This window comes from Muscardinus avellanarius (genome assembly GCF_963383645.1).
Source record: "Muscardinus avellanarius genome assembly, chromosome: 1".
In the NCBI taxonomy this organism is placed as follows: domain Eukaryota; kingdom Metazoa; phylum Chordata; class Mammalia; order Rodentia; family Gliridae; genus Muscardinus; species Muscardinus avellanarius.
The window spans coordinates 14,889,598-14,910,335 of NC_137786.1; the positions used below are offsets into that span (position 1 = coordinate 14,889,598).

Below are 20,738 nucleotides of genomic sequence, written 5' to 3' on the forward strand. Positions count from 1 at the left end.
CTGGGCAGGAAGAAGAGATCTTCACTTACAATACCCCTATACAAACGTGTGACAAGAATGGACAATAACACATCTGAGTCTCTGTTTATATCACAACTACCGTTTATGTGGTACATGTCGACCTGCTTTCTGTGGGTTCATACCACCCACTTCAAGACCGGAGGTGGTGGTCAATGGGGCATGCCACTTCACAAGTAAGCCTAAGTCTACAACTGCAGATATAACATGGAAATGTTTCAGCCTACCCACAGTACTTAAATATATTTAATTTTTTTCTAGGAAGTTAATTTTGATAGTATTTTCCAAGTCTTTCACCTAAAGGCATCTTTATAATTTGTCCTTTACATCAAAAAACTATTTGTTTTTTAAAACTGTTTCCAAGAATTCGAAATAAGGGAGCTGATATAGTATGTACTCACAATTAATTGTTAATATCTTTCAGTGAGTTACAGTAATCTTTTGCATGCTTGGAAATTAATTATAAAGAATACTTATAGAAGGATCTTAATTTGATGATTTGGATTTTTCCTTTTTGTTTTAAAAACAACCCTAATATTCATTTCTGACAACACAGTATGTATACATGTATATATATATGTAAAGTTCATTTCCATGCTTATTACATAACTATCAGAAATATCAATCTATCAGTGTCAGCTGATATATATCCAATTAATTCACTGCAGAAGGGAAGAAAAACAAAAAATCTAAAATAATCATTAAAGCTCACAGTTCAATTTTTTCCTTTTTTTATCTTTTTTTTTTGTTTTTTTGTTTTGTTTTGTTTTGTTTTTTTCTTTTGCTTGTTTGAAATTTTTTGGTAGTTTCTCTGTGCTCTGTTGCAAGCTGATTCCCAGATTAGTGGCCTCCCAGTAGATTTGAAAGGAAGCCCGAAGACTTTTTGTTTTGCTGGGCTTCTGCTTCCTGGTCCTGTGTCAGTCCCAATTCACTCTCAATTTGATCCAGCTCTGACTGGTCAAGGAGTTCAAAGTCATCGCCTTCTTCCGTGTCTGTGTCCTCTCCGGGGCTGGGTGCGGCCTGGGCCAGTGCTTGCTGAGCGCCCTCCAGCTGGTCTTTGATTGCAGCAGACACCGCAGCTGAGATGACGTTCCCAGCCAGGTTGCTCATCAACTGGAAGGTTTGGTCACTGTTCAGAGGAAGGGTGAGCCCAGCTGCCGATTGCCTCAGTTTGCTTGGTCTGTGACCACTATCCAACTGTTCCTTTTTTCTCTTGAGCTCAGTGGGCAAGCCAAGGCTTAATTCCTCTTCATCATTTGTTCCCGTGACATTTTCTAGAGATGGAAAATGCGAAAGATCTCGAGAGAAAACCTCTTCACTCGGCCGGTCAAGATCTGCGAAAGGCACGGTAGAAGTTCATGTTTAAGCATCAGAATAAATTGAAATGAGAGCTCTCTAAATCCTCACTCTGCTGGGTGTGGTGGCGCACGCTTGTGATCCCAGCACTTGTGAGGCTGAGACAGGAGGATCGCACAGGTTCGAAGCCAGCCTCAGCTACTTAGTGAGGCTCTCAGCAACTTAGTGAGACCCTGTTTCCAAATAAAGTATAAAATAGGTCTGGGAGTATAGCCCGGAGGTAGAAAAGCTCCTGGGTTCCACCCCCAGTACCACATAAAAGTAAATAAATGAATAAAACCTCACTCTGATCTGAACCCTTTGGGCAACCTTGACATTCATCTTGCCTCCAGAGTCAACTTAAATCAATTTAAGCACCTATCAGACTCCTCCCAAATTTGTGGCGCTACCTCTGCACAAGTGCTACACAAATGCTCTATGTCCTCTTCCTATCTAGCTTTTCTCTTTCTCTTATTCTAATAAAAGTTAGGTTTCTGTCCAGGTGTTATCTCTCGATTTATGTTATAGATGAGATCTGTCTTAGTAAAGAACATTGTGTTCCATTCTTACAGTGCACCTATGACTTAATATTCAGCCTCGAGGATTTGACTAAAACGTAGGGATTTATCATCATCAAAAATCGCATTCTACACATAAGGTAGGAATTATCTTATGCCAAGGGGTACATGTATGATCATGAAATTCAAAAAGACTTCAATTGGAGGTATCCACAGACTCTGATACGTAAAAGGTGAATATTATCTGGTCTAAGCATTTCCATACATGGAGATCTTCTTGAGTATCTGTAGCTTGTATTTGTTTAAAGTAACAGCAGGAAGCTACTGCCCTTCTATTTCAACTCAGTCCAAGAGCTATGGAAGCATTTGGCTCCCCACAACTACAGCTGAAACAGACCAAACCAAGATTCAGAACAGGCGAAATCAGTGTCAGATTAGGAGGCAGACTGATTGTGTTGTTCTTACTTTTCATAGAAAATATTTTAGTATAACAGTGATTTTCTTGCAACTGTGACTTGAAATAAATTATGTTAATAAAATCCTTATCTATAGATTGGATAGTTATTTTTACTATTGTTTAAATCTGAGATGATGTTTAAGAACAAAGTACTTGTTATTCCAGTCTTCAAAATATGACCTCAGTTGCAGTAGATACTGAAAGTTTATTGTACTTTAACCACCAGGAAGTTGAAGTCCACAGAAATTCTGTCACCTCTTCAAGGTCATACAGTTACCTTATAGCAAAGCAAGCCTACATCTGGGTCTCAATCTCCACACCCATCTTCCTTCAAATACTGCACAGCTCCCTCTCTCCTTCCTATAAAAAGTGTTTGTGTGTTTTAGGAAAGTAAGGACAAAACAGGATGTTTATTCTCTTCCCTGATAACCTGCTCATATGTTCAGTATATGGGTAAGACCATTTAAAATAATCCAATGAGCCTAGCAAAAGTTAAGTTATTGCACAAGTGCTGTCTCTTGATTTATGTTCTATATGAGATTTATATTAGTAAAGAACACTGTGTTCTATTTAAATTGCATTTAAACTAATTATAAAAAAAACCAAAAAAGTGAGCCAGGCATGAGGCACACACCTATAATTCCAGTACTTGGGACACTGAGATAGGAGGATCCAGGTTCGCCGCCAGCCTCAGCTACTTAATGAGGCCCTCTGCAACCCTCAGTGAGACCCTGTTTCAAAATAAAGGATAAAAAATTGGGCTGGGGTATAACTTGGAAGCAGAATGCCCCTGGGTTTATTCCCCAGCACCACAAAAAGAAAAAGAAAAAAATCTGCTTAACTTTTGAGACAAATATGAGAAACTGGAGTTAGCTTTCGGACTTTGGAACTTCCCTTCTGTGCCAGTATTGGGAAATGCCTTCAAAATGTTTTTGAAAATAGCTTTGGTATTAATGTGCCGGTATTGAGAAATGGTTTCAAAATGTATTTGAAAATAACTTTGGTATTAGAAAACCAGAGCTTGGCGACAGGGCAGGCAGGGAAGAGAGGCTGCAGAGTTCCAGGCGCCAAGGCTGCTTAGCAAGGAAATAGAGGAAGCCCGGGGTCTTTTACATTTCTAAGACAAGCAATCTTCCCCAAGGATGTGGGGGTTTGCCATACGCCTTCAAAAGACCCCAGACTCTGATAATCAATTAACACATTTTGGGGTGTAACAAAAGGCTCGGGTCAGAAGGAACATGTGTCTATAAAAATGTTCTGTATCCAACAACTTCGGGTGACTTCTTTTCAAGTCACCCCACTAAGTCACCCTTCATGGCAGAGTGCTTTAAGTTATGTTTCTATCTTTCCATCTTTGTAATAATAAAATCTCTTCAGATTGTAGCAGAAGAGTTCTGACTGTTGTTTTCAACACGTAGCTCAGAACAAGAACCTGCAGCTACATCTCACTGTTACATTTCGGAGCCTTATAGGGCCCCATAACATTTCCCACCATAACACTTCCATACCTCAATCTCTTAAGGAAGACTAGGTTTGAATATGTAGGATAAGCTTTTCTCTTTCTCTCCTCCCCTAATTGCTATAAGCAATGCTATCAGACATTTCAGAAGATGAATTTTTAATCTTTTGTTTTCAAAATAAAGGCAGATGTGAACACTAAGATTTTTCTCATACTTTTTCCAAATAATTTTAGATATAATTCATATGCCATAAAATTCACCCTTACGAGCCAGACACAGTGGCACACACTTGTAATCCCAATTTGGGAGGCTGAGACAGGATGACTGTGGTTCGCGGACAGCCTCAGCTACTTAATGAGGCCCTTTGCAACTCAGTGAGACCCTGTTTCAAAATAAAGAATAAAAAGATAGGACCGGGGATATAGCTCAGAGGTAGGATGTCCCTGGGTTCCATCCCCAGTACTGCCAAAAAAAAAAAAAAAAATCACCCTTATGTATAATTCAGTAGTTTTTAGTATAATAACAAAGCTGCACAATCATCATTTATATCACTCCAAAAATAAATGCATAGAAATTAATAGTCATTCATCATTCCCTCTCCCTGCTAGTATCTAGAAAGTACTAACCTACTTTCCCAACATATGGACATTCTTATAGTTCATTTAAATGGAATTATATAATATATGGCCTTTGTGTCTGGCCTTTTTTTCTTTCCCTTTTTTTTCAATGCTAGGAATCTATCATAGAGCTTCTTGTATGCTAGACAAGTACTTTATCACTGAGCTATACCTCAGGCCTGAACTTCATTTTTATAGCCAAGGAATATTCTACTACATAATTAGAAGCTAAATTTATTTTTCCATGTACTCAACAGTGATAAAAATAAGATATTAGTATACCATCAGAAGTGTCTGTCTGCGGAGTGTAGCCTTCTGAAAGGTTGAAGGTGCCATTATCGGTCCAGGATACTTCTGAGACGTCTGTGTCGGATACAGATAACTCTTTGGCAGCAGTTGTAAGGCTAATCTGTGTTAATATAAACACCAGTGGCACATTTTAAACTGCAGAGGAAAATCTCTTGAAAAATCCAAACTAACCCCCAAGATGTCATAATAATACAAACAGATGAGTATTCTCCTCTGCGATCGTTCAGCCATCTTGTAAGCTAGGAGGTGTCTATCAGGGAGGTCATTCGGCTTTCCTTCATGCAAGTACACATATAGTGAAGCCACACAGAAACAAGTTGAAAACTAAACAGAAAATACCTTAGGGCAAAGAGCCGAAAAGTCTAATTCACTGTCATCTTTGTGACTTTTTTCTTTATCTGCTTCTGTTGAAAAAAAAAGTGGAAGCTTTCAGTTTCTTGGCAAGCTTGGGTGCAGTGTATTTATTTTACGACATATTCTTAACCTTGCATTCTTCATATTCCCCAATGCCTCTCTACAACTAAATGTTTACACTTAACAAGCTTCACATATTTTCAAAATGTTTGGTTTCCCAAGGAAATGGTCCACACACTCGTAGTATGAACTGGTAGCATCTTTATCCTCTGGGAACACTTTCTTTTTTAATTTTTAAATATACTCATATAAGATATTTTATTTCCAAAACCACAAGATCATTATACAAGTTTTAAATTTACATTTTTACAATTAAAGATATCAACATATATATTAATTTATAACTTCATCATGAATGGAATTTGAATCAGTGGTATAAACATGTTGCAGTCACTAAATATAGCTCATCATCACAGGGAACAAAAATGTGTAGTTGTAATAAAATGACAATTGAACATTAAAAGGTGAACTCACAGCCCACACACCAACATAATAAACTAATGATACAGATATGTGTTATTCTTTACTGGATCATTATAATTCTTGCCAACCCTTCACCATACATTAGAAAAACACAATTCTGGAGCCATCCTGCAGAACCATTTTCTTTATGTGCTACAAAGAAAATAAAGTTGACTGGGCTCCTCGTTTGTAAGTAAACTTCCTAAGCATGCTTAAATTGTTTGCAGTAATGAAGGCAAACCAGTAGGACATTTGAACATCCCTAGAGATCCCTCGGGCAGGGGCAGCACTGGGAAATACGCTCATCTGCACACAGAGCTCTCCTCCTCAGGGAGCAGGACTCAGGGTGAAAGGCGTTCTTTAGCAGGAAGGATCAGCTGGCCAGTGCCGGAGAGTCCCTCTGGCAGCTTGAAATCTTAACTCCAGGATTTATGAAGTGAGTGTAAAAAAGCCTTGAAATGGTCGGTTTATCCTTGCTAAACAGGGGCCAGTCAATCAGGGCAAATGTTAGCATCTCCTGTTGCCTATTCTAGCCCACACTTCCAAGCCTAACATCAATCTAACAAAATTACATGAGATAAAAAGGGAAAGGTCCAAATCATTTAATTACACTGGCAAATCTGACAAACTAAATACTGAATTTTTTCATCCTCACCTGTTAATTGTTAGGAATTGTTCAAGAGAGGTGTATCTATTTCCTGATAACCCTGGTATCCCAAGTAGAGAATCATGATTGTGATTCTGATGCCGGCTCAAGCCAATCCCTGACTGCAAAATGTCCTGATCATCAAGCCCTGGGAACACTTTAGCAGTGAAGAGTCTCGGGCCCCATCGGAGACCTCCTGAGTCAGCAGCTTTCTTGGATGGAGCCCACAATCTGTGCTTCCTCGCGCCCTCCCTCCTGGGGATTCCAATGCATGCTCTAGCTTGAGAATCTTCCGGGTCAGAGGCCAAGTTAAAGCGAAAAATATAATCACACTTGACCTTACTCTACATAATGTACTGGTATTGGGAAGAGAGTTTAAAAAGTATTAATGTGTCAATACTGGGAAAGATGTCCAATCTTAAAATATGTCTTCTTTACTAAGAAAGCCAGGGTTAAGCTAACATGTCCTTGCATTCCTAAGAACAATTTAACACATTTTGGGGGAGAAGACGAAAGGTAAAAGCCTGTGTCTGGAGACAGAGATGCCTCCCTCTCAGGCCATAAATCTGGGCCTGTGTTTGGAGACAGAGATGTCTCCCCCTTTAGGCCATAAACTCAGCTGGAGAGATAACAGAAGCAGAGCAGGGGCTGGCAATAAGGTGTAACATGATCTCCAAAAATCAAAGGGACCTGCTGGACTTAGACAGGATAAAAAGTCAGTGAACTGGAGTTCTTTGGCATTTTCGTTCGAATTGCCCCCCTGTGTCTCCTCCGGCACAGGGCTGTGACTATCTCTATATTTCTATCTTTTAATAAACTTCTTTAAATCTGCAGCAGCTGTCCAAGCGATGAATACTTATTCTTAGCTTAGGACAAGAATCCACGGTTTTTCTGTTTGTCTCTGTGTGTCTGGGGGTGGTGGGGGGATTATTTCACACCACACACCTTCCCCCCCCCAACCTATCCCCCTGCAACACATTTGTCCCTGCCCTTTGATTTCAATTCCCTCTTACATGGGTCCCACACTCTTACCCTCTACCTTTGGTGCTTTTTATTTGCAGTAGTCCAACCCAAAATTAGGTAAATTATAAATAGCAAAATACAGGGTTGCTGAACCCTTTTGTTCCTTTTCTGACAGTATGGATTAAAAAAATCAATTTATTTAATTTTATGTTTCAGAAAAGAATAAAAACCTAAATAGAGAAAGGTCATATATATTACTTGGGGAGATGAGATTATATAATAATATTTAGTAAAAGGCTAAAATCACCCTGAAATGTATTAAAGGCAATTTCATATAAACAGCCTTTCATGCATAGAATCCAAAATTCAAACTTTACCTACCAGACCTCTCACGTTTCTTCTGATTAATATATTCTCCAATTCCAAAATCTAACTTCAAAAGAAGTGACTTGATTTTGCTGTATATTTTTTGTCCAATATCATTACATTTAAACAGTGGACACAAAAATGCAAACAACACTGAAAGAGAAGAGGGAAAGGAGTGTTAGGTAAACGTCTTTCATTTAAAAAGATTCTTTGTTCTAAAAAAAAACTAAGTTTCTTTTATTGAAAAATTACAACCCCCCCCCACACACACCTTAGGGTAATGCCTCTATGAAATGAGATTCTAATTTGTATTCTTCCTTGTAATGAAAATATATTTTACTACACACACAGACACACACACACACCCCTTTATGCACAAGCAGTGTCTTTAGATTTCCAATTAGATCAGCTTTCTCTCCTCAATCTCTCCACCATTATAGTTACAGAAAGGTGCTATGCTCCAGGTGACCCTCCTGCATTAAAACATCGCCTCCGCTTATCAAGTGCCATTTTACAAGGAAAAGTTATTATCATCTATTATAAGTTATTATAAGCCTCTCCTCAGCAATACGAGGATAGTGATATTGCTGGGGGTTGGGGTGAAATGTAAGAGGCAGGTGCGAGCCGTGTGAAAATGCCTTCCCCCAGCCTGCCAATACCTTGTACAGATTCTACTTGGGGGACTGGGTTTGTGCTCGGGCCATTTGCCACCTCTGTGATGCATCAGGAATGCAAAACGAAACTAAGATCGCCAGCAGAGGATGCGGGGCATCCCCCAGAGCGCATTGCTTTGTGGTTGTTTCAAAATGTCCCCCATTGCCTTACAAAATAGGAGCTGCAAACACCACTGTCTTTAGAGGCCGGGGAATTGTGTGTAGATTTTAAAAGCCAGCACAAGGCTATTTAAGCAGACAGTGCCTGCCCCACCCAAAGGTAGCAGTGCCAGATCTATTGTTCTGGAAAAGAAGAAATTCATCATTTTTTAAAGCAGTGGTGTGTGTGTGTGTGTGTGTGTGTGTGTGTGTGTGTGTGTGTGTGTGTGTGTTACTGGGGATTGAACCCTGGCATTCTACCTCTGAGCTACACTTCTTTATTTTATTTTATTCAAATTTATTTTATTTATTTTTTGAGTGGTACTGGACATTGAACCCAGAGGCCTTCTACCTTCAAGCTACAGCCCCAGCCCAATTTTACTTCTTATTTGGAAAAAGGGTCTCGCTAGGTCAATTTGAATCTCACTACTTGCTGAGGCTGTCCTCAAACCTGTGGTCCTCCTGTCTCAGCCTCCCAAGTACTGGGATTGCAGGTGTGGGCCACCATACCCGGTTTATTTTTATTTACAGGGTCTTGCTAGGTGGTTGGGAGTTTAAGTACCTGCTGAGACTTGTCCTCAAACCTTCGATCCTCCTGTCTTAGCCTCCCAAGTAACAGATTATGGGTGCGCACCACCACACCCAATCTAAGCAGCATTTATTTGAGTTATAGTTGACACATCATAAATTGCACATAAGGTATATATTTCATAAACCTAGACATACGTACATAAGACACCATTGCACACCTACTGCCCCCCAAAGCCTCCTAATGCTTGTATTCTCCTCCCTCCTGCCTCTTCCAGCTACCACCCAACTTGACTCCAGGCAACTGCTGATCTGCTGTCACTAAAGGTCACTTTGAAGTGTCTACAGTTATATATAAAGAGAATCATAAAGTACATACTATTTTTTTTGTGTGTGGCACTGGGGGTAGAGGCCAGAGGCTTTCTACCTCTGGGCTATACTCCCAGACCTATTTTATATTTTATTTGGAAACAGGGTTTCACTAAGTTGCTGAGAGCCTCACTAAGTAGCTGAGGCTGGCTTCGAACCTGCGCGATTCCCCTGTCTCAGTCTCCCAAGCGCGGGGATGACAAGCGTGCACCACCACGCCCAGCTAAGTACATACTATTTATCTGGCTTCTTCTACCTGGCCTGTTTACTTTGAGACTTATACCTAATGGGGCATATCAGTTTTTAGTTCATTATATGGATATAGCTCCATTTATCTTCTCGTCTATTAAGGGGCTTATGGACTGTATTCTGCTTTGGGTTTCTACAAATAAATCTGATATGGACATTTGTGCATATTTCCTCGTGCGGATGTATGCTTCTATTTCTCTTGGGTAAATACCAAGCTGAGTGATACAGTCTAACTGCTGAGCTGTTATCCGCAGTGACTCAACCACCCCACACCCACCAACAGCATGTGGGAGTTCCGTTGCCTGGCAGCCTTCCTGACACTTGATATGACCATCTTCATTTTAAATTTTAGCCATTACGGAGAAGTACAATGATATCCCATTGTGGTTTCATTGACTGAACCACAGAAAATACACAATGGCAAGAGTGTTGGCTGGCATACTGAGGGGGTAGAGCATGTTGTTTTATTGACATGATTTAACAAAAATATTTACTCATAATTATGACTTTTGAGCCGGGTGTGATGGCTCACGCTTGTAATCCCAGTACTTGGGAGGCTGAAACAGGATGATCCGGGTTCATGGCCAGCTTCGGCTACTGAGTGAGACCCTGTTTCAAAAAAGAATTTAAAAAAATTGGGCTGAGGTTGTAGCTCGGAAATAAAATGCTTCTGGGTTCATCCCCAGCACACACACACACACACACACACACACACACACACACACACACACACACACTATTAATAATAATAATAGTAATAGTAATCATAATAATGATGATTTTTGCAGCTTTCCTTTCCATTTTAAAACCTAATCATGTCTTCATGGAAAAAAAGAGTAACTTTGTATAACAGAAGATGAAGGAATAATCAAGTTGTTTTGTAACTAAGAGGTCACCCCTCTTCTTCCAAAGTGTGGAAGATTGTTAACTACTAAATGATACCTTATGCATCACACAAGCTAGCTGAATGTTCTTTTATACTTACACAGTAGGTAGCTGAGTATAACCCCAGGAATGTAACTTCCCAAGATTGTAAAGAATGTGCACACACTGCAGACCAGCAGACAAAACTAGAAGTAACAGAAATAACATGGGACGAGTTAGGAACAACCCCAAAATATTCTGGAGCATAGAACACACAACTATCTATATGTGACCTATTGGGTTTTGCCAAATGGTTTTCAAACAACATTCTTTGCACTCAGGGACATTCAACAAGCCTTACTGCAATTGGATACCTAGTAATGATCATTTTGACGACAGAGGAGCTAATCTCTGGCTTTAAGAATGACAACTCCTTTGCCGGATGTGCGTGGTGGCACACACATGTAATCCCAGCATTTGGGAGGCTGAGACAGGAGGATCATGGTTCGAGGACAGCCTCAGCTACTTAGTGAGGCCCTTTGCAACTCATTGAGACCCAGTTCCAAAATAAAGAATAAAAAATAAGGCCGAGGATGTAGCTCAGAGGTAAAATGCCTCTGGGTTCCATCCCTAGTACCACAAAAAAGTATAATAATGAATGATGACTCCAATTACTCATACCTGTGGCTATATTACTGCCAGGCATTAGCGACCTAAAGAGTAATCTGTCCCCAGAAACTTCTTTTGCTCAGCATTGTTTAATGTAAGTAAAGCAGCAGCATGAAGATTAAACCAGCAATTTCAAACTGGGACTATAGGTCGACTGAAATTCATTAACACAGCAAACCATGGGACAAAATTAGAGGCCTTCATAAAACTCCAACGCAATTCGCATAGCTGGTAAACTGGGCGAAATCCATGGCCATTACGAGCCTTCCTAACCACACCCCATGCACACTGAAGCCACCCAGAAGCCAACTGCAATTGAAATGAAACTCCTAAGTGAAATCTGACTACTTTCCTCCTGTCAATGAAAAAAAAAAAAAACTTTGGTTATTTTAAGAAAATTTAAAACAACCTACGGGAGATGTCCTTCATTCCCATTAAAAACATTGGTCAATAAGCAATTAAGAGGAAGAGTAAGGAGTCTGGAGTTCAAGTTACGTTTATTTTTTATTCTTTGGCACAGGATTAATAAATTAAATCATTAAAAGAAATCAGAGGGACTTGTAGAGCAAGATTAAGGGCAATTTCTGAAACAGCAAGGGTCCTTGAAGGAATTTGGAATTCTAAAAAAATTAAATTAAATGGGAGAGGAAAGGTTACAGAAGCCAAAGGGACAAGTAAGTCAATAAAAGCGTAAATATATCCAGAGTTCAGTCTTACAAAAAGCTTTCTTACTATCCCCCAGATTTGTAGCTTCAGCTTCAGCTAATGGACTTGGGATACTTAATGCAATCCACTGCAGAAATTCGATGCTTACAAAAATCTTTCAAAACTACGTCTAATCTCTTCAGTAAAACAGGCCAATGCATCATGACCCTTAATAGATACCTGTTCTAAAAACTACCTTCAATGATTTAAAATATCCATCAAATACAACACTTCAATATGCTCAGAATGTTTCCAAGCCTCGTTTTATTACTTAATACTAGTGAAGTCACGAGATTGTCTATACCAGTACAATGACAAGATCATAAACGCTGACGCTTCCCGCTCCTCATTCCGGCTCTAAGTGGATATTTAACCTTGAAGACAGCACTGGAGTGGACAAGGTCTGTGGGTGGCTCTGTACCCCCCAACTATCAAGACTGTCACCCACTGTTAAAGCTGCCGCTACACATAACATAGAGCAAGTGTGTGTGCTTTACCTGTCGGCTCTTGTTGTTTTTGTAGTATTGGGGATTGAACACAGAGGAATTTGACCTCCGATCTACACTCCCAACTCTGTTTTATTATTCTTGAAATAGGGTCTCACTAAGTTGTGGAAGGCCTCTTTAAGAATCAGAGGCTGAGGCTGGGTGTGGTGGCACATGCTTGTAATCCTAGAATTTGAGAAGCTGAGACCTGAGGATGGCGGTTCACAGACAGCCTCAGCTACTTAGCGAGGTCCTTCCAACTCAGTGAGACCCTGTTTCAAAAATAAAAAGACTAAGCCAGGTGTGGTGGCGCATGCTTGTGATACCAGCATTTGGGAGGCTGAGACCAGAGGATCGTGGTTCACAAACAGCCTCAGCTATTAGGTGAGGCCCTCTGCAACTCAGTGAGACCCAGTTTCATCAAAATAAAGAATAAAAAATAGGGTAGAGGGTGTAGCTTGGAGGTCAAATGCCCCTGGGTTCCATCCCCAAACCCGCAAAAATAAATAAATAAATAAATAAATAAATAAATAAACAAACTAACTAAAAAATTGGACTGGGGGTATAGCTAGGAGGTACAGTGCCCCTGGGTTTTATCCCCGGTATCATTAAAAAGAAATAAAAGAAGCAGAGGCTGGCTTAGAACCTGCAATCCTCCTGTCTCAGTCTTCCAAGTACTGGGATTACAAGTGTGTGCCATCCCTCCTGGCTCACTTTGTAGATTTTGATCTGAAATTGGAAGAATACTTATTCTTTTTTTATAACTTTTTAAAAATTATACATCATTCTTTATTATATTTTGAAAATATTTTATTGGTGCATTGTATTTATACATCATAATGGGGTAAAAAGCTTATGTAGACATAAATGCACACCTCACCAACCAGCCCCCGCCTAGACCCCACCCCACTCCCTCCCCATCCCTCCCTCCCATGCTTGGCTTAGTGGTTGCTTATGACATGAATAAGTACATCGTGCGCTTTAAAGAGTTTCCTTCTTACTCTTTTTATATATTCGTTGTGAATATTTTTGCCAGAAGTTTTTTATTTTTATAAATCATGCGAGTCTCCACTTTTTAGATTCAAAGCAAGACTCTCAGCTCTTCACACCCTTAGAGGACTTGGTGTTCATTTCACGTCCCCTGACTTCAGAGCCAGGCTGATAGGCATAACTGAAATTCTTTAAATATATTTTTATGCTGGGCGTGGTGGCGCACGCTTGTAATCCCCGCGCTTGGGAGGCGGAGACAGGAGGATCGCGCAGGTTCGAAGCCAGCCGTGCTGGTGTAAGAGACCCTGTTTCAAAAATATAAAATAGGTCTGGGAGTGTAGCCCGGAGGAAGGAGGGCTTCCAGGAACCCCAGTACCACCAAAAAAAAAATATATATATATATATATATATATATATATATATATTTTATTGGTATATTGCAACCATGATACATCATATTAAATTTTAGTGTAATAGAAACATACAAGTACCAGCACCACCCGCTTCTTTCCATTCCCCATTTACAATCTTGAAATTGGTGTTGGGGGGCACTGGAAATTGAACCCAGAGGCATTCTACCTCTCAAATAACCCCCAGCCTGATTTATTTTCTTAGTTAGAAACAGGGTCTCACTAAGTTGTGATGACCTCCCTAAGTTGTCGAGGCTGACTTTGAACCTGCGATCCTCCTGTCTCAGCCTCCCAAGTACTGGGATTAAAAGCGTGCGCCACTTCACTTGGCTTGAAATTGGTATTTCTTAATAAGACTTTTTTTTTTGTCTTGGCTTATAAGATCAATCACCATTCAACTAGTGAGCTAAATAAATATGTGTAAAATATAAAACTGCTATAAATTCAAAATATAAAACTGCAGACCCTCCAGTTAGTTCTCCCATTAGCATTTGAACCTAGCTGAGACCAGAACTGGAGAATCCTTACAAGCTGATGAAACAGACCCACTTACTTGTTTGTTTGTTTTCTTTCTTTTTTTTTTTTTTTTTTTTGCAGGTCTGGGGATGGAACCCAGAGGCATTCGACCTCCAACCTACACCCCCTACACTATTTTTTATTCTTTATTTCTGAAACGGTCTCACTAAGTTGTGGAGGGCCTCACTAAGTAGGTGAGGCTATCCGCGAACCACAATGCTCTGGTCTCAGCCTCCCAAATACTGGGAATACACGCATGTGACCCCACACCCAGCTAAGGAACAGTATGTTTTAACACACAATTCTGTACTGGAAAACTTGCCTTTCCAGGGCTCTGCTGTTTGAAAAGAGACATTTCTTGAAGAAATAGGCTGAAATTCATCCATGATTCTGCAATACAGTGGCTGAGTCTGGGTCGTTCATCTGGTTTGGAATTGATAACTTCCCAGCTAGAGAGAAGAAAAAAATGTAAATGAAGCTTAAATCATGCACTCAACCTTCATGGCTTCAGCAAGAATTCACTGAGTATTCACTGTTGGCCTCACTTTCTGGGAAAGTCTTGTGAATCCAGAGATGAATCAGCCAGACGCCTGTCTCATGACGCTCACAAGTGTCTGATTACTAGACGGGACACACTGAGGAAGAAGGATGGGTCGGGGCTTTGGGACATCTTCTCTGAAGAAGTTATTTTCAAGCTCAGCTCTGGAATGGATTAGCAAGTGACCATAGGGTCCCAGATAGAACGATGGACCATATATGCAGAGACCACGAGTGCAAACAGCTCAGAGTGCTCCTCCTGAGTCCTTGTGTGCTCTCAGCAAAGCGCAGCAGGAGAAGAGCACAGAAACTCAGGAGGTAGCAGGAATCTGATCCTCCAGGGCCCTGTAGGACCTGTTGGACACTTTTTTTTTTTTTTTTCGGGTTTGGGGATGGAACCCAGGGGCATTTGACCTCTGAGCTACATCCCCTGCCCTATTTCTTATTCTTTATTTTGAAACAGGGTCTCACTAAGTTGCAGAGGGCCTCACTAAGCAGCTGAGGTTGTCCGCGAACCGCGATCCTCTGGTCTCAGCCTCCCGAGTGCTGGGATTACAAGTGTGTGCCACCACGCCCGGCTTTGTTGGAGACTTTAAATCCAGTTAGAACTTTATTTTTTATTTATTTATTTATTTATTTTGGTGGTACTGGGGTTCCTGGAAACCCTTCTACCTCCGGGCTACACTCCCATACCTATTTTTACATTTTTATTTGGAAACAGGGTCTCCTAAGCCAGCGCGCGGGGCTGGCTTCGAACCTGCGCGATCCTCCTGTCTCTGCCTCCCGAGCTCGCGCAAGGATTACAAGCGTGCGCCACCACGCTCGGCCTAAATCTGGTTAGAACTTTAGACCTTAAGGATCAAAGCCGCAGTACTTTTACAGAAGCTTAGGCATTAAGTACATAACAACGATTACTGATAATGAACACCATATAACGCATTTTCGGTAAGTATGGTAGTTGGTCAACTCTACAGAAACTGTTCAGCTCGACAGGCTCTCACAATACCCACAGTTTTTCTAGAGCATCTTTCCCCCACCATCATCTTATGGGGACGGGATGCCAGGCTACGGCGTTTTGCCACAGGAACCTCAGTCAACTGAAGACTAGAAACAGTCACGCCAGGAAGCAGACGAGGCATCCACCACAAACATGCCAAACGCCGGCTTAAGTCCCGTGCTTGCAATCCTGACTCACAGAAAATATTCCATTTCAAACCAGGTCTGTTAGGGATCTCAAATTTACACTCCCTTAAGGGATAATTTGTTTGTACCATGTTGAAAGCAGTGCTACAGAGCCACGAATATGGCAATAAACAAGGACAGTGAAGCTTTTAGCGGAGGCAGGCATTGATAATGAACCGTCATCTGAGCTATGGCAGGGCATCAGGGTGAGGCTGGTCTTGAGATTCAACCCCAGTATTGCTAAGACAAAACAATGATTGTGGCCCAAACACTCAGCTACACAGAAACTGCACATACAAATTGTTACTTGTTAAGTATATTTTGAATAGGAAGTTGATTTATAAACTAAATGCATTTTAAATATAAATTTAATCTATTTTTATTTTTTGTGTGTGTGGTACTGGGGGTGGAACCCAGGGGCTTTTCTACCTCCGGGCTATACTCCCAGACCTATTTTATACTTTATTCGGAAACAGGGTCTAAGTTGCTGAGAGCCTCAGTAAATAGCTGAGGCTGGCCTCGAACCTATGGGATCCTCCTGTCTCAGTCTTTCAAGCGCTGGGATTACAAGTGTGCACCACCACACCCGGGAGGAGATCTTGCCAGTATGTCTGCTTAATTGGAAAAGATGTTCCACAGAAGAGCAAATGGTACATGGCAAAGGAAATAGCTTATTAAACTATGGTCTCTTTTCTTAAACAACACAGATGACACCAACTGGCTCACAGAGGTGAAGTTACTGTTCAAATCACTGGAACCACAAGGAAGACAGAAACACAGATATTCATTTCTGCTCTTGGATAATTTTTTTTTTTTCAGTCCTGGGGATGGAACCCAGGGACATTCTACCTCTAAGTTACACCCCAGCCCTATATTTTTTAATTCTTTATTTTCAAACAGCATCTCACTGAGTTCCAAGGACCTCACTAAGTAGCTGAGACTGGCCTCAAACTGCAATCCTCCTGTCTCAGCCTCCCAAATGCTGGGATCACAGATGTGCACCACCGGCTTCTTGGATAACATTTAAGGATACAGCTGAACTGTTTGACAAATATAATTTAACAAAAATCGCTCAGGAGCTCAGTGAAATGATTTGAGTATCTTTTGAAGATTAAAATAAAATGAACAAACATTTGGTATTTTGAAACAAATTTAAAAATATACTTTCATAAGGATAGTGAACAAATAAAGTGAGTTGTATTCGAGCAACAGATGATCAAACAGCAACAAGAATGGGTGGACCCAAGCTCCAGTACCAGCCTCACAGTCATACTACTAAGAGAGAAGATAATCACAGATGAGACACACAGTATGATTTATATAAAGCTCAAAGCCATGGTAGACTGAACATGTGATTTAAGTAACACATTGAGAAAAACAAAATTCAGGAGGGGTGTCACCCCGGGTGGGGACAGGGACGTGAGCACCTGGGCGGGGACGTGGCAGACACTGGTCAAAGTCAGTTTCTTAACTTGTGCAATGGTTATAAGAGAATCAGCTTACTACCACTCTTAAGCTGCACACACACACAGGCGTGTGTGTGTGTGTGTGTGTGTGTGTGTGTGTACACACACATGTGTATGGCATTTTATTTAAGAAGTGTTTGATGGCCGAGCATGGTGGCGCACGCTTGTAATCCCAGTACTTGGGAAACTGAGACAGGAGGATCCAGGTTCATGGACAGCCTCAACTACTTAGTGAGGTCCTCTGCAACTTCGTGAGACCTTATTTCAAAATAAAGAAAAAAAAATTGGGCTGGGGGTGTAGCTCTGAGGTAGAGTGCCCCTGGGTTCCATCCCCAGCACCACACACACACACACAAAAAGAGGTGTTTGATGTTCAAATGTATAAACTTGCTCTTTATTTCATGAATAACCCTCTTACACGACTATATCCCACATTATGTTGTACCATTCAGATATCAGATATGTTTCTTTTGTCTGTTTATTTACTTGTGAAGTAAAAGTAATATTTCTGTTGGCTAGAGCCATGAAAAGCCATTTATAAAATGAATGGTACTTTGTATAGATGCTGGAACTTTGTTCTAAAGCCACCACTAAAATCCGTGTCTCAGAGATGACATAATGTTTATGTACGTGGTTTATTATTCTAGTAAGTAAATGCCCTGAAACTGGAAAGGAACGTAAGTCTAATGCTAAATTACAAGTGTAGATGTAACACTTTATATAACTTAAGGTGCTTTACGCAGATCACAGGATAGTGACTGAGATCGCCGCACTGTATGTGAGAGTCTATTTTCTATAGTGGATGTCAAGTGGACTTCCGCCATGAACTTATTTATTCAACAAAAAGTTATCGACCGGGGCACGCTTGTAATCCCAGCACTTGGAAGGCTGAGACAGGAGGATGGCGGTTCGCAGCCAGCCTCAGCTACTTAGTGAGGCCCTTTGCAACTCAGTGAGACCCTGTTTCAAAAGAAAGAATTAGCTGGGCGTAGTGGCGCATGGGCTTGGGAGGTGGAGACCAGAGGATCGCGCTGGTTCGAAGCCAGTTTCCAAATAAAAATATAAAATAGGTCTGGGAGTGTAACGCGGAGATAGAAGGATTTCCAGGAACCCCGGTATCACACACACACACACACAAAAAAAAAAATTTAAAAAAAATTTTAAAAAATAAAACAAAATAAATAATTTAAAAAGAGTGTAGCTCAGAGGTAGACTGCCCCTGGGTTCCATCCCCAGTACAATTTTAAAAAGTTATCAAGTTTCCCCTTTGTGTCTTGCATTATAGTAAATGTATAAAATACTATTTCAAAAGCTTGAATGCCCACAAGACTATACTCATGGAGTCTACAGATACTGTTGTTTTGCTGAGAATAAATAAGAGAATATTTAATTTTTTCAAAGCTGTAAGAAAATGCTCTTAATTAAACTAAATTTCTTCCGTTTGAAAAAGTCTCATGCAATCCTTTTTAGAACAAAAAATTCCATTGTTACTTGCATTTATATAAATGCAAGAAACAAACAATTCTCACGGTTTTCAAATTGTTATAACCTAATTGGCAATGAGAAATTTGTTGTGTATGACTTGAAAGTGTACCCAAGCAAATGAGTTTTGGAAAGAGTAATAAATGTCTGAGACCAAAATAAATATTCAGACTGTGCTGGACAAAATTTAATGGAAACATGATTTGAAAAGGAAACTGAATTCAAAGATGAAAAGGGAGACCAAGGCATGGTGGTGCACACTTGCAATCCCAGTACTTGGGAGGCTGAGACAGGAGGATCGTAGGTTCAAGGCCAGCTTTGGGAACTTAGTGACACTCTCAGAAATTTTTGTGAGACCCCATTTCCAAATAAAAAATAAAATAGGGCTGGAGGTTAGCTTGGAGGTAGAATGCTCCTAGGCGTAATCCCCAGCAACATACACACACACACACACACACACACACACACACACACACAGATGAAAAATAGGATTTCACTGGCCGGGTGTGGTGGCGCATGCTTCTGGGTATGGTGGCGCACGCGTGTAATCCTAGCATTTGAGTGGTGGAGACTGGAGGATCGCGGTTCATGGACAGCCTCAGCTACTTAGCAAGGCCCCTTGCAACTCAGTGAGACCTTGTTTCAAAAATAAAGAATAAAAAAATTAAGGCTGGGAATGTCGCTCAGAGGTAGAATGCCCCTGGGTTCCATCTCCAGTACTGTTAAAAAAAAAAAAAAAAAAAAGGATGTCACTGCGCACTTGAAATGAGCCAGACACAAGAGTTTCTCTCTGGGAGTTTTAGAGGTAGTTCAAAACCATCCAGTGATGACTTCTGAATGCCATAGGAACATACATTTCAATAGTGTCCCAGTGGATCTACCAGCAACATATGTCACCACAGTGCAGTTTAGGTAATATAGAGTAATAATTTGGAATGAGATGGGCCATTCTGTGTTCATTTGATAAATGAAACACGTGAAACCCACCCAAGGTGTCTCTGCTAGTCTGGGGCCCAGCCAACACCCAAGGCTGATTCCTGATTTCCAGCATAGTTCCAATCGCTTTAAAAACATGCGCCTTCGTCACATGATAAATTCAAAGGCGTCCTTCAAAGAGCCCACGTTGTAACTTAGAATAAGGGGGAGCATTTCGTGTTTTCCTGCTCCTTCCCGGAACGAGAGGGGATGAGGTATGATTGGCCAGCACCAGCGGGTATTACACAGGAACCCTTTCCAGGAAAGTGGAGAGCTTCGCGTGCAGAATCCCAAGGCTCAGCGGAAACTGAGATTCAGGCGCGGTGGTTGGTTGACGTTGAGTACTGCTGACGTTCACACGCGCGCGCACACAGTTGCTCCATAATGGAGCTCTAGGTTTTCCTAGAGAGCCTAACCAGGAAAGGATCGCCTGTGAATACTGGACAGGGTCTGCAAGGTGCATCTTTTCCACAGCGTGAGGCCATCCTCCCACCATCCTTGGCGCTGATCGACGAGCGACGCGAGGCCCGACCGACTTACAAGGAAATGCAATCCACCTTAGCTTGCAAAACTGTGTGAGCCTGCACCAAGTTCTTCACCCCAAGGGACAAATCTTTGATGAATGAAACTCATCTAAGAAAAATTAGTAACCAATGGCTTTATTATTATAGTTCTTCCTTATTTCAACAGAGAACGTGCGATTCCCAGGTTCAAAGGCAAAGGAGGCTCTTTGCTCAAGCGCCCATCTGTCTCTCTCCCACAATCTCAGATGGCCTTTGCCCCAGGACCTGCAACTGTACGGGCTTCCCGTTAAAGCCCCCAGTAAATACTGTTGGATTAAGTTTGCCTTCTTAAGAAAACCTACGCAGGTGTTTTTGACAAAGGACATTTTGTATTCAAGATAAGCAATTATTTACCCAAGAACCATAAGCCA

The 20,738-nt window shown here is 41.0% G+C and overlaps 1 protein-coding gene across 2 annotated transcripts in view; it reads right to left on the minus strand.

Annotated features, from left to right (window-relative positions):
- Positions 1-693: 693 nt before the first annotated feature.
- RETREG1 (reticulophagy regulator 1) overlaps positions 694-20,738 on the minus strand; it is a gene marked incomplete at its 5' end in the record, with an annotated part of 172,667 nt that continues 152,622 nt past the window's right edge. For both annotated transcript variants that reach the window (XM_080703491.1, XM_080703492.1), the window contains 6 exons: positions 694-1,352; positions 4,688-4,814; positions 5,054-5,118; positions 7,581-7,718; positions 10,509-10,593; positions 14,485-14,611. In XM_080703491.1, coding sequence (XP_080559617.1) covers positions 859-1,352; positions 4,688-4,814; positions 5,054-5,118; positions 7,581-7,718; positions 10,509-10,593; positions 14,485-14,611 — 1,036 coding nt within the window. In that variant the 3' untranslated portion in view covers positions 694-858. The remainder of the gene's footprint in view (positions 1,353-4,687; positions 4,815-5,053; positions 5,119-7,580; positions 7,719-10,508; positions 10,594-14,484; positions 14,612-20,738) is intronic.